The 13,469-nt window shown below is 39.3% G+C and overlaps 1 protein-coding gene across 3 annotated transcripts in view; it reads right to left on the reverse strand.

The window, feature by feature from the left end:
- The window catches only part of wrap73 (WD repeat containing, antisense to TP73), a 25,454-nt gene extending 12,186 nt beyond the window's left edge, over positions 1 to 13,268 (reverse strand). For all 3 annotated transcript variants that reach the window (XM_062999242.1, XM_062999240.1, XM_062999241.1), the window contains exons 1-6: positions 13,172 to 13,268; positions 11,232 to 11,326; positions 10,254 to 10,406; positions 7,908 to 8,024; positions 344 to 416; positions 146 to 249 (exon numbers count right to left, since the gene is read on the reverse strand). In XM_062999242.1, coding sequence (XP_062855312.1) covers positions 146 to 249; positions 344 to 416; positions 7,908 to 8,024; positions 10,254 to 10,406; positions 11,232 to 11,300 — 516 coding nt within the window. In that variant the 5' untranslated portion in view covers positions 11,301 to 11,326; positions 13,172 to 13,268. The remainder of the gene's footprint in view (positions 1 to 145; positions 250 to 343; positions 417 to 7,907; positions 8,025 to 10,253; positions 10,407 to 11,231; positions 11,327 to 13,171) is intronic.
- Between the last annotated feature and the right edge of the window lie 201 nt (positions 13,269 to 13,469).

Below are 13,469 nucleotides of genomic sequence, written 5' to 3' on the forward strand. Positions count from 1 at the left end.
ATGGGATGTCCAACAAGTTCATGGTCAGGTGTCCAAAATGTTTGGCCATATAGGGTATTTATACAAGTACACTTGAAGTGGTTTATATTAATTGATTGTGATTCAATACTACTAAAAAATACAATAATAAAAAAGAAATTCTTACCCTCAGAAGATGCCAGTCGTCACAGACAAATATGCTAATATAATCTTTGCAGTCTCGTCTCTCAGCCAGAGCCATGTAGCGTCCATCCGTACTAAAGTCCATCCCTAAAACATCAATGTGAGGGGAAGGGGTAACACTAAAAAAATGTGCTGTTTGACAGAAGAAACTAAATTGCTATGCTTAAAGTGCTTTTCTTACCTTTCTGGCAGGCTTTAGGGTACTTGATATAGGACACAGATTTGTTGCAAAGAGACCAGACGGTGATTCTTAACTGTAAATGAAAAAATGTGAAGAAACAAACATTTATTATTAGTCTATTTCCTAGGGGTGTAACGATACATCGTTGCACGATGCATCGCGATGTAAAAATCTAGCGATGTGCATCGTGGACATCTGCGCGATTGTACGATTGCACGTGCGTTCTGTAATTTATTAGTGATGGGTCGGTCGCGAAATGAATGACAGGATCCGGAGCCGATTCGTGTTTTTTCCGGGTTTTTTTCCGTTAAAACGTTTCCGTGGTGGCGTTTGTGTGTTTACACTGAGCAGGAGGGGAGGGGTTACACACACACACACACACACACACACACGGACAGCGTGCACACGAACAGGAGGGAGAGAGAGAGAGAGAACACAGCGCTTTTACAAGCAGACATTACACACTGGAAAGATGTGGAAAATGAGTGAGAGGAAACAGTAAAGTTTGGACACGAGAAGTGCAGACCCACTTAACTTAGGGAGACGAAGTGTTCAGTCTACCCACATCTTACACATGTCACTGTGTATTGTAGCAACATCTGTCCCCTCAAAGAGAATCTTTTCCAAAACAGGGCAGATCATAACAGAAAGGAGAAACAGGATCAACCCCTCAAAGATGAGCTCCTTGGTTTTTCTGAATGCCAATCTTCACTAAATACTTACAAATACTGTCACCTGGATGCTGCTTTTTCTTTTGCACATTTTCATTTATATTTTGTTGAGTGATGCTTTGTTGATGTTGTGTTATTCCACTGTAGATGCAAATTTACAAATAATCAGACACAATCAGACCTTTTGGTCTAATTAGATGGGTCTTTGTTTTTGTATTTTATAATTTATTGTTGTAGCACTCTGTTCCACGTTGAGTATATAAATAAAGCCATTTAAATAATAAACATTTGATACAATGTTTTTTTTTACATTAGTAATTTATTTTACATGTAATGTGTTAATAAATTAGTTAAAGCTACAAAAAAATATGTTTAAAGGCTCAGCTCAGCTCAATGAGCTTGTTTGATTACTTTGATTTTCAATTTAAGATGGCGATAAGTAACTTAAATTTGGTAAACCCCTTAGGTTACAGTAAAGTACTCTGTTCTTGGTAATTACCTTTAATTGCAGGGGACAAGTTTTTTTTTTTGTTTAAAAAATGAACAAGAAAATGTGCATTGTTTTGCACTGTTTACACTTTTAAAAAAAATCGTGAGAAAATCGAATCGTGAGCTCAGCATCGTGAATCGAATCGAATCGTGAGCAGAGTGTATCGTTACACCCCTACTATTTCCCCATTTCCCCCCCAATCTAGCCATTTCCAATAACCCTCTTGTATCTCTCCTCCACCGCTGCAGACCCATACCCTGACTAAGTAGGGTCATACCTAGCATGCCCCCTCCAACACATTCACTTGGCCAAGGCAGGTGCTCACAGGGACCAGCATGGCAGACGGAGAGTCATGCACTGATCTCCATTATTCCCAGTCTCAGCCACAAGTGCAGCAGCAATGAGGAACCCCTTCGGTCCGTCCACCCTCAGACATAGCCAATCGTGTCGTTGTAGATGCCCAGCAAAGCTGAGATTCGACCCCAGAATGTCATCCCATCTTGTGGGAGGTTTTCCTAAGCTCTATTAGTGACACAATTAGACAGGCAAATCACTATTACATGATAACGATGACTCATTAACTGTAGCTTTCCATCCGGCAGGCTGGGCGCCTACACAAATAACAACTGGCTGTTGTTCAAGGGGGGTGCCGGACGGGACCTCTTAACTGATGCAACTACGACCTGATGGTGCCTGTACAAAGACGAGGGATAATGCATTGATCAGGGTGTGGCTCTCCATATGATCTTCGCTCCGTGCAGGTGAAAAGATGCAGTTGGCTACTGCACACGTGTCGGAGGGGGCGTGTGTCAGTCTCGGCTCTCCTCAATCAAGGTGGAGATCAACATCAGTAGAGAGGAATTGGGAGGAAACTTACCCCACCTGACCTAATTTAATAATAACTGGATTGATAGTGCACATGGAAACCCATTTAATGTTTACTATAAGCTGTGGCCTTGAAAGATCAACCCATGTTGAAGAACGTCAATGTTTTTAAACATTTCAAGCCCCGTTCCATCCAGTTCACCTAATAACTAAAATGATAGCTGTGGTGCATCAGCTGTTCCCTCTCTTATAACCTATCTGTCTGCAGCTTTGGATAGACTGAGTAAAGACCTACAGCTGCGCCAAACATCATCTCAAACATCTCCGTCTCGGTTCTATGGAAAGCACCGTCTACACAGAGCCATCGCTTCAAGAGGTGGGCACTCATCACGTCTGCTACAGTGAGTCAGATATGAGGGAGGCATGGTGTGAGAGCGACAGACCTGAAATCGAACACCACAAAGGCAGTGAAAAGGAGGTGGGAGATGTTTGTGTGCGCTGCAGCACATGTCAGAGGACGGAGGATATGTTGAGGTTAACACGTTCAGTGGGGTTAGACTGCCAGCTGAGGCAGACACGCGTCAGCACCAGGTCTGAAGCCACAGGGGAGCATTCAGTACTCTGACAGCTGCGATGCCCCGCACTGGTATTGAAAAAACAACAGTGCAGCGTGGAAGAATGGGTTAAAACTGCAAGCCAAACATTCAGAGCAAAGTTTCCATCTGTAGTACGAGTACCACTAGTGCCACTTGAAGGTTCCCCGGGTGGTACTTTAGATCAGGGTTCTTCAAACTTTTATTCCAGCGACCCACATTTTTTCCCTGATTTTTACCTCAACCAGGGCTACACAAACAATGCATCAAAACAAAACACAAAACAATATACTTAATTAATAAAAAATGGTGGCAATCTGGTTCCACTGTGGTTTACAAAATGTAATGTAAAGCCTATTTATGTACAAGTTTATTCAGATTGCACCCCTGTCCACAAAGCAATGCCCACAAGAGACGGTTTGGTGAGTTTGCGTTCTAACTGGCGTTTGGCGTTCTAACGTGCTAGTAGACCACTGCGGTGTTCTAATTCGTCAGTTTGAATCTCAGCAGAGCCACCGACCAGGCCGGGTGTCCACACACACACTATCAGCTGTGTTTGAGGGAGGGGAAGGTCAGACAGGGTCTCTTCACAATGTGTGATCTTTAGGACTAGTCTGGGTGCTGATGCGTTGGGGAGGTGGAGAAGTCACATAGAGCATAGTGTGGCTCACTATACGCAACACGGCTCTGTGTGGGAACCCAACACTGAAAGACGACTAGGCGTGTAATGGACTATGAAATCCCTTGGCCAGAACGGTGAAGAAAGTACTAATACGGTCCCTCGGCATAGAAGTGAAAAGGCAGGCTTTTCCCATTATGGCCCTAATCTATGGAACTACCCTCCTGATGACCTGAGCTCTCTGGATTTAAGAGCAGGTTTAAAGCCCACGTGTTTCGATTAGCTTTTAATGAATTATTTTTATTTCTTTTAACATATGCATCTGCACTTTTAAAATGATTCTTTTCTTGACTTTTACTGCTTATATTGATAAAGCTTATTATTATTATTACTATTATTATTATTATTATTATTACTATTATTATTATTATTACTATTATTATTTTTATTATTACTATTATTATTTTTATTATTACTATTATTATTATTACTGTTATTATTACTACTACTATTATTACTACTATTATTATTATTATTACTATTATTATTATGAATATAACTATTATTATTAATATTATTATTATTACTATTATTATTATAATTATTATTACTATTATTATAATTATTATAACTATTATTATTATTACTACTATTATTATTATAACTATTATTATTATTACTATTATTATTATTATTATTATAACTATTATTATTATTACTATTATTATTACTATTATTATTACTATTATTATTATTATTATTACTATTATTATTACTATTACTATTATTATTATTATTACTATTATTATTATTACTATTACTATTATTATTATTATTATTATTATTATAACTTATTATTATTATTACTATTATTATTACTATTACTATTATTATTATTATTATTACTATTATTATTATTATTATTATTACTATTATTATTATTACTATTATTATTATTATTATTATTACTATTATTATTATTACTATTACTATTATTATTATTATTATTATTATTATTATTATTACTATTATTATTATTACTATTATTACTACTACTACTACTGACAGAGCTAGTGCAAGCGGCAACTAAGTTACACTAAGTAATTCGAAATGACTAGATTGGAATAAAAAAAGCCAAAACTAGACTGGGGGGCACAAACCAGACTCCAGAGTCCATTCACTGAAAAGTAGCCACAAGTGTGTGTTAAGTGTGTCCCGGTGAGAACTTAAGCTGGTACTTAAAAGCTTTTGGGGTAATCAGGGGTGGTACATGGTCCAGAAAGCTTGAAAATCACTGCAACAGTGGGAAAAACCCCTTTGTATGCAGGAAGCTTGAGCAGCATTCGCAGGAATCTTTACATAGACTCGTCCGTCAGCAGAGGATTAAGCAGGGGCATTCCACTTCAGAAAACATTTTAAAACCGATACAGCCTCAAATGCTCCTGTTACAGATATGATTCTTACTCGTATGTGCTACAGCCAGCCAGACAAGTTCAGAATGAAGGAGATGCCACCCCTGCATTCGTTAATCAACAGGGGCTGCTTCCTCTTACAGATTTCTAATAGCTCACGGTCAAACTGCTAACCATTAGTCCAAGGCAAAAATCCCCACGCTGGCAGGCATTGTTGTGACTATCCTAAACAATGTGGCATCATTCAAACGGTATTCATCGCTGCACTTAGGTTTCCTTCAAGAGCCTCTTACATCGCTCGGCTGAACAACTTAGATTATTTGTTCTTGAATTACAACACCTGCAACAAAGTCTTCACTTGGTCAAAACCACAAAGCCCTCAAGTGGAGGTTTGGAGCTGCTCCAAAATGCTTGAGCTTCAGCACAAGCACAAAATCTCATTCATTTAAATTTCATGTTGACAGTCTGTCGCTATGACTATGACGTAGTTAGTAGAGCAGGTGCCGTACAGCAACACGGTTCCTGAGGTCCTGGGACCTGTGAGGTGACATGCATATTCTTTCTGCATCCATGTAGCTTTCATCCAGGTACATTGGTTTCATCCTCACTTTGCTAAAACCATGCAGTAGGTGGATTGGCTGCTCTGAATTGCCCTAATGCAAATGAGCATGTGTATGCGTTACATACACGTTTTGACCAACATGGAACAGGCACCGTTCCACTTCGAGAACTTGATTTTGAATTGGTTCACTGTGTCTCCACCAAAAAAAAAACGGTTCCGAACTGCGGAACTTTGTTCTCAGCTGGAAACAAAGCATACTTGGTTATTCGGCACGAATGTCATCTGCGGCCGTAAAGTTATAAAGAAGCGGCTGTTCCGCAACGCTCACCATTGATGGTTCCCAAAAAATGGTAAAACAAAAAATTGGGCCGGTTCTCTAAAAGAACCAAGGTTCAAGACAACAGGACGGAACCGGTTCAAGACCTTTTGGCGGAAAATCCCAAGTGAATTAACAGCTTTCATAGTGTTTCCTTACACAATCCTGACTACATAAACCTGATAGAAGCTTTTTCCCTACTGATAAGAGTCGTCACATGGTCTCTGGGTCAGCTCTATCTGCCGAAAAGTGCCACAACACCGGACTGGTTCCCAAGAAAAAGATAGAGTGCCGGCTGAAGACCTGGCCGCCAACTATGCATGGTGAGGAGGAAATCGTGACAAATAGAAATACTTCCACTTCAAGTAAATTAACGCCTGATGAGAAGATGTCAGTTGAGAGGAACCAACATGTCAGTCATCTGAGCCTCTATGCCCCCTTTGCCAGCCATTAAATTAAATTAAATTTTCATTTAGCTTAGTCCAACCAACCCTGAATTCTTGTCTAAAGTAAAGGTGAGCTCTACCCACTAGGCTACCACTGTCCCAACCTACTCTGATGGTATTAGCAAGCAGGTATGTTATTGGTGGCTGTTGCCCTACCACTGACCCAAACATACTAATTTCTCTCGTCACTTCATACAGTAGTAGAAAGACAAAGTCGACATTTGATTGCTACAAGGATGGAGAAGTGAAAGTGCCACAGACATCCCGAGCCCTGTGTTCCTCCCACTTCATTTCCAGACACAGCTGCTCTCCAGCTCAACATTTGTCAGTGTTTCTAGGAGTCAAGTTCAGGCAGGAGGCAACTCCTGCTCTGGCATTCAGCCCAAGTGTAATATAAACAGGCAAAGACAGAGTGATAGTGAGAAAGACTTGCATGAAATTCTCCCCTGAGCGAGGTCTTCTCACGTTCATGGTCAATTCAGAAACACCTCTGGATCAGAATACACTTGATGAAACATGCACCTCAATTAACCTTGTGTTGATAAATGATAAATGGAAGTGTGGCCCAAACTTCTACACCTCAAGCCTATAGTGTTTATTTATCAGGATTTTAACGTCATATTTTACACACTACATTAATGACAAGACAGGTAGTTACTGGTTACACAAGATTCATCAGTTCAAGTCTTTAATGTCAAACACAGTCATGGACAATTTAGTATCTCCTATTCACCTCACTTGCATGTTTTTGGACTGTGGGATGAAACCAGAGCTCCTGGAGGAAACCAACACAGACATGGGGAGAACATGCAAACTCCACACAGAAAGGACCCGGAACGCTCCACCTGGGAATCGAACCCAGAACCTTTTGTCTGCAAGGCAGAACAAGCGTCTCTATCTTGTACCTTATTGAACCTGTGGAATTAAATCAAAACCATTTGGTAGTGCTGCAATCCAGTTTGAAGTAGCAGATACCCCACCAAAAAAGGCAAAAACAGGGCTGTGTGTGGAAAAAAGAAAGAATTACACTAGCCCACTATCTTTGAGATCCGGGTTCAAATCTTAGCAGTGCTATTGCCCAGCTGGGTGTCTACACAGACATGATTGTCTATGTTTTGGTGGCCGAAGTCCCACAATGGATTGGCGACCTGTTCAGGGTACTTTGTGCCTTGAGCCTAGTGTTTCTAGGTGGAACCAGACCTGTGATCCAGACCAGGATAAAGCATTGAAGCATTGATAACGCTATTTAATTTCATAAATGACTATAATGATGCTGTTACTGTAATATAAATTAGTCCAGTAATTGAGGGTTTTGGATATTGCCCATCTCTAATATACTATATCTAAATATAAATAAAAATCCCCCACAGAGGTTCCATTGATTTAACAGACTGGCCTACAAACACACTACCCTATTAAATGACACCTTCCTAGTAACTGGATTTCCCCCTCATTGACCTGACTGCGACACGTCCTGCAGAAGCTTCGAGTCTCTGGGCATAGTTGAGCACTCAGCACTAGTATAAGCCAGCTCTGGTCCAATAGACGGCCTGCTATTTTCAGGTCCATGGTTACGAGGCAGTGACAGTTGACATGGCACAGTCTGGACTCCTCCTGACTTCACACTTACGGTAAACTCTGTTGTGTTGAGAATGTGACGTCCGTCTGGACTCCATCGTGAGGCGACTAGTCCGATCGAGCCCTCGTCTATCTTACAGTGCCAGTCTGGTTGCTCCAGAGACCACACCTGCGGGAGAGAACACGCACACCAAAACATTCACACAAAGACCAGTAAGAACACCTCTGGTTGAAGGTTCTATTCCACCTGCTCTGTTCATTCTGGGACAAAATGAAAGACTGGCGCTGGCTCCCTCTACAAAGGTAGGACAGCTTTTTCTGTCTGATCAGTTAGTATAATTGCACTTTAAGCACTGTGATAAATTGGTGCCCTGTTCTGGGTGTTTTCCTGCCTTGCACCCAGTGTTTCCTGGGGAAACAGACTCACTGCAACCCTGACTAATAAAAAGCGGTTGTATAAATAAAAATTAATGACTGCGGTTTCTTGTATATTTAAGTCCAGCTGAAAAACTTCTAGTTTATGTAATTTTACTGTATTTTAGCCATTTTTCAGTACTACACTGAAAGTTATTAAACTATTTTGTATGTGACCCATCAAATAGTATGCCTAAATACACTATACATTTTGTGTTCATCATTTAATTTTTCTTTATGTAGGTGTCAATGTTTAATTCTTTTCTATGTAGGGGTCTTGGTACATTACCTTGGTCAAGATTCACCCACTTGATACAGTTTAGACTATCTTACTTTCTATCTTACTATCTTACTTTCATTTCCGAGTACAACCGAGTGCTAACCAAGACACAGCGCAAGGCCATTAAAGTAAACAAAGCTCATTGAAACCAGCTTGTGACATTATCATGCTGGTAGTAGCCACTGTAAGACAGGTAAACTGTGGCCACAAAGGGACGCACACACTTTTAGCACACACGTCAGTGTGGTCTCCTGTTGTTGTAGCTCATTTTCCTAAAGGTGTGACATGTTGGGCATTAAGAGATGCTGTCTGCTAATGTGGTTGTAAAGAATGGTTGTTTGATATACCATCATTAAATGAGGCAAAATATTTTTGAGTATTAGTGACAAGTTTTTGGTGCCCCCAGTATTTTTAAATAAGAAAAACTAAACCACAGTTCCACAAAGTTGAATCAGTTCATCTGGACACAAGTTTGTTGTAGAGATACGTTTCGTCACTCAATCAGTCTGAGCTGGTGTTGAATACCCCAACCTTATATGCAGTTGATTTGCATAACGACCGATCACTGCCCATTGCATAACAATGGAACCGGTGATCAGGTCCATATGTAATTCACAATGACCATTAATTACAATGGCTATGTGTGTCTTTCACACATGATTGGGGTATAGCTCCTATTACGGCGTTGTATGATGGTGAGAGATGTACTCTCAGGCCCCCTCCCCGGTCAGCTTTAAACCACAGTTGAGCATTAAAAAAATTAAAAAGTTTGCTTCTTGTAAAGAATGAGAACCCAGAAAGCAAACAAAGAATTCGACCAGGTGTCTCCAAACCTTTGGCCTGAAATTGCCCCTAGGTGTGAGGGTAGGTGTGATGGACAGACATCCTGCCAGGTCTTTTAATTGTGCTTTGTAGTGCAATTACACTGTTTTAACACAAGAGGTCGCCACCGATCTATATCACAAACTAATTACATGATGAGTAATATTTTGTTATGGCATAGTGCTACGGATTTCAGAATACTTTTCACAAGTTTACTTTTCAAAAGTTTCACATCTGTGGATGTGTCCTTAATATTTTTGTGTCCTATTAATTTAACACGTCATCTTAAGAGCTGCATCACAAAGAGACTGGTTTTATGTTGTTGAAGGTGCAGCATGGCTCCAGATCTGGTAAGGGTGTGAAGGTAAAGATGTAAAATGTCGCTGTTTACTTAAAATAACAAAAAAAAATCTTAACAAGAGCCACCAAACCTCAAAATGTTGTGCATATGTTTGCTAATATCTTTCATAAATCTGCCAACACGTTCACTGTAGTTTTTTTAAACAATTTCAAATAACAGGGTTAGATTGTATTCTAATAAATAATTTGATTGTTTAGAGAGATTTCATTTTTAATGCACAATGTGTTGCATTCATAATGCTTCAGAAATAAACACCAACTTTTAGTCATAATGTGTCTTTTCAATTTAGTTAAGTCCAATCCTAAGAATATTACATCACAAGTTTAGTACTGTTCAAAAACTGCAAGCTAAACTTATCGTAATAACCATACTTTTTAATGGATCTGGAATTTAGAATATTCCCACTATTAAAGCAATGTAATGGGGATATGGGAAATCCTGAACTTTTTTCAAGTCTCCGTACCCTAACTGGCTGACTTCCTCTTGCTTTCAAGCAGAACGTAATGCAGAATCGTGATTACCTGGACCAGCCCTCGTTTGTACATGGCACAGAGAATGAAAAGTGAGTCTGAAGACCACTCCATGTGGGACACCTGATCCAGACAGGTGTAAAGCTGCAGGATCTGCAGAGTGTTGACATCCCGCACTACCAGGCGATACTGAACACAGGTGGCCTGTTAGAAAAAAATAAAAACACACACACACACACACACACACACACACACACACACACAATAGAGAAGCATTAAGAAACAGTATAAATCAGTTATAGAAATGAAACTGTATGTTTCTGTATGTAACTTTGCAGCAGTTTAAGGAAGAGCATGACTGTGCCCCTGTGCACAAAGCAAGGTCTATAAAGACATGAAGAAAAGCTTAATTTGAAGAAACTCCAGTGACTTACGCAGAGCCCAGACCTCAGCCTCACTTAACAGCTTTAAAATGAACTGGAACATCAATAGAGGCTTTCTTGACCAGCGTCAGTGCCCATTCATACAAATGCTCTTTTGACTGAATGGGCACAAATTCCCACAGATATACTTCAATGTCTTGTGAGAAGTGTTCTCAGAGGAGTGGCTGTTGTTACAGCTAAAACGAGCACATAGCAGTCACTCAATTTTAATGCAATTTGCTTTTGAAATGGGATTTCTGACAAAATCATGGTCAGGTGTCCAAATAATTTTGAGCGTAATGCAGTAGTACACCCCAGACCAAAAAGCACCAAAGCCCTGTGATTTATTGGCTCTGTAGTCCTGGATCCACCATGACCCTGACCCGGATAAAGCGGTTGATGAAAATGAAAAAAAAAAAATGACCCTTTACTAATGCATTAGGATTTGTTTTCCATTGATTTGGCTAAAGGGTGTTAAATAAAAATAAACCAAACGTAGTAAACATCTCCTTTCAGAAACACATACAACTTATACATTTGTGTATGACTGCTATGGTTGTAATTTAATTTATGTTGCCTAAATTAAATACTAATACTGATTCCATACCAAATAATTTCCATCAGGAGAGACTTTGCACAGCTGGTTGGTCTGCTTGAACACCTCGGAGAAATTCATTCCAGAGCACTGTTGGTCACCCACGACTGAAATGCAACACAATTACAAATCAGTGGCTCCTTTATAAACAGTTTATTACATGTTAGCACATTTATACTGACACTGTGGTTAAAAATATGCTTTCTTTATATAAAGGAAATGATTATACAATAATATATTCATGTCAACCCCAACATATACATTTACTACTCTGATAAAGTTTCTGCACTTGTTTCTGCTACTCTTTCTTTTTAAGACTTTTTAAGACTTATTGTGAAACAGCAGCCAAGCCTGATATGACAATAACTTGCTTCTTACTGTTTAATAACATATGAAAACGCCACTTTAATCCAACTGAAGAATGTGTTTTATACACAAAGAATCAACTATCTTTATTTGAAGTATTATAAGAACTGACTTTTAGCAGAATTGACAGCAGCAACCCCCATGTTTGTAGGTGCCACTTTCCACTAGCTGTAACAGAAAAATGTTGTAAAAATATCATAACATTTTGGGTAGTTGGTACTACATCATAAAGACAGGATTTTTTGGCCCACAACATATGAAGTTGTGGCATGATACAAGGCTTTTATTACTAATTATTAATGGTTTTGTGTAGCTCATGACACTGATGTTTGGCCACTGGTGTGGCTAGGAAAAGCTTGCCTTTTTACATCAATGTATTACACTGTTACAACAAGCAACAAGTAAGTAATTGGATATTGAAATATACTTTATGTATCTTTTAAAACAAATAATTGTTGCACTGTTTTAACATTTTGCATGTTCTTCCTGTATTGGTTTACTTTAGAAACTCCAGTTCTGTTTCCATTATGGCATTTACAGTAGTGGACGCATTTATCCAAAGCGACTTACAATTGTGACTGTATACAATCCAAGCAAGTGAGGGTTAAGGACCTTGCTCAAGGGCCCGCCAATGACAGTCTTGAACCATTTACTAGTCCAGTAACTTAACCGCTGAGCTACTACTGTCGCTACAGTTAGTAACTGTTAGGGTGAAGTGTGCTGCATTTCATTTCATGAAAATAAACACACTAACATATAATAATCGTGTTTGATCTACACCACACAAACCTGAATTCATGACAGTAAAAGCAGTAATATTAATATTAAAACCCACACTATGGATTCCTGTTAACTCTAACACCTTTCTTACCTTTAAAAACCATTCAGAAGGTGGATTGGCTTATTTAAATTACCCCTAAGAGTGAGCAAGTGAATGTCTTTCATTGTGAAGCATTGCACTTTGATCACAGTGGTGCAGCAGGTAAAATAGCTAGCAAATTGGGTCCAGTGTTCCTGGGTTCGATTCTGCTCACCAACTATGAATAGATTAACATGCAGAAGGTGGAATGGCAACACGAAATGATCTGGGTGATGCCGTATATACCGCGACCCTGCCAAAGATGAATCTGTTCGTAAACATAAATGAACTCAAGAATAATTGAAGCTAAGCTAATTAAAGCCTAAAACCATCAGATGAACATTCATGTTAAAATTAGTTTAAGAAATGTACGGAACACTGTGACGTTACGCGGCCGCGCGCGGCGGTTTGTTTGTTAGTAACGTTACTGCTACATGAGGACATAACGGTTCATTAATTTAGGTTGAAATTTGTCAGTAAGCTTAACTAAAACATTATAATGTATTTACAGCGGCGGCTGCTATAGAAAATAGCAATAAAATAATTAAATAGGTCAGTTATGTTGCACTGGGCAGAACAGCGACCACAAAGCGTCTGTCAGTTAGTTAGCTTACTGGCTAACAGTTCATTCAAAGTTTCATTTACCAACCGCACGAGCTACTGAACAAACCTCGCTTTATTCGTACACAAACGTTATTAAAATAAAAGCTAATTCGATTATATTTACCTCATAAACTGTAATAGCTGCTCGTTAGTCAGGTTATAAACTAGAAAAGCTTTTTTTCTGCAACTGAAAATTCTCTCATCTACAGCTGACAGTTAAAGTTGTTTCGGAAGCGAGAGCTGTGTGAAACGTCATGGATTATGTAGCCAATCAGCGTAGCTAAAATGCATCATGGGTAATGTAGTCTAACGTAGTAATTAAGGGAATATGGTTTTCTGTTCGTTTTGTGAGGTGAAAACCCAAACTGGAGAACATGCCACACTCAGATTGATCTGAGAAGAGGGTCAAATTGTTGACGAGA

This window comes from Trichomycterus rosablanca, chromosome 7 (genome assembly GCF_030014385.1).
Source record: "Trichomycterus rosablanca isolate fTriRos1 chromosome 7, fTriRos1.hap1, whole genome shotgun sequence".
Taxonomy (NCBI): Eukaryota; Metazoa; Chordata; class Actinopteri; order Siluriformes; family Trichomycteridae; genus Trichomycterus; species Trichomycterus rosablanca.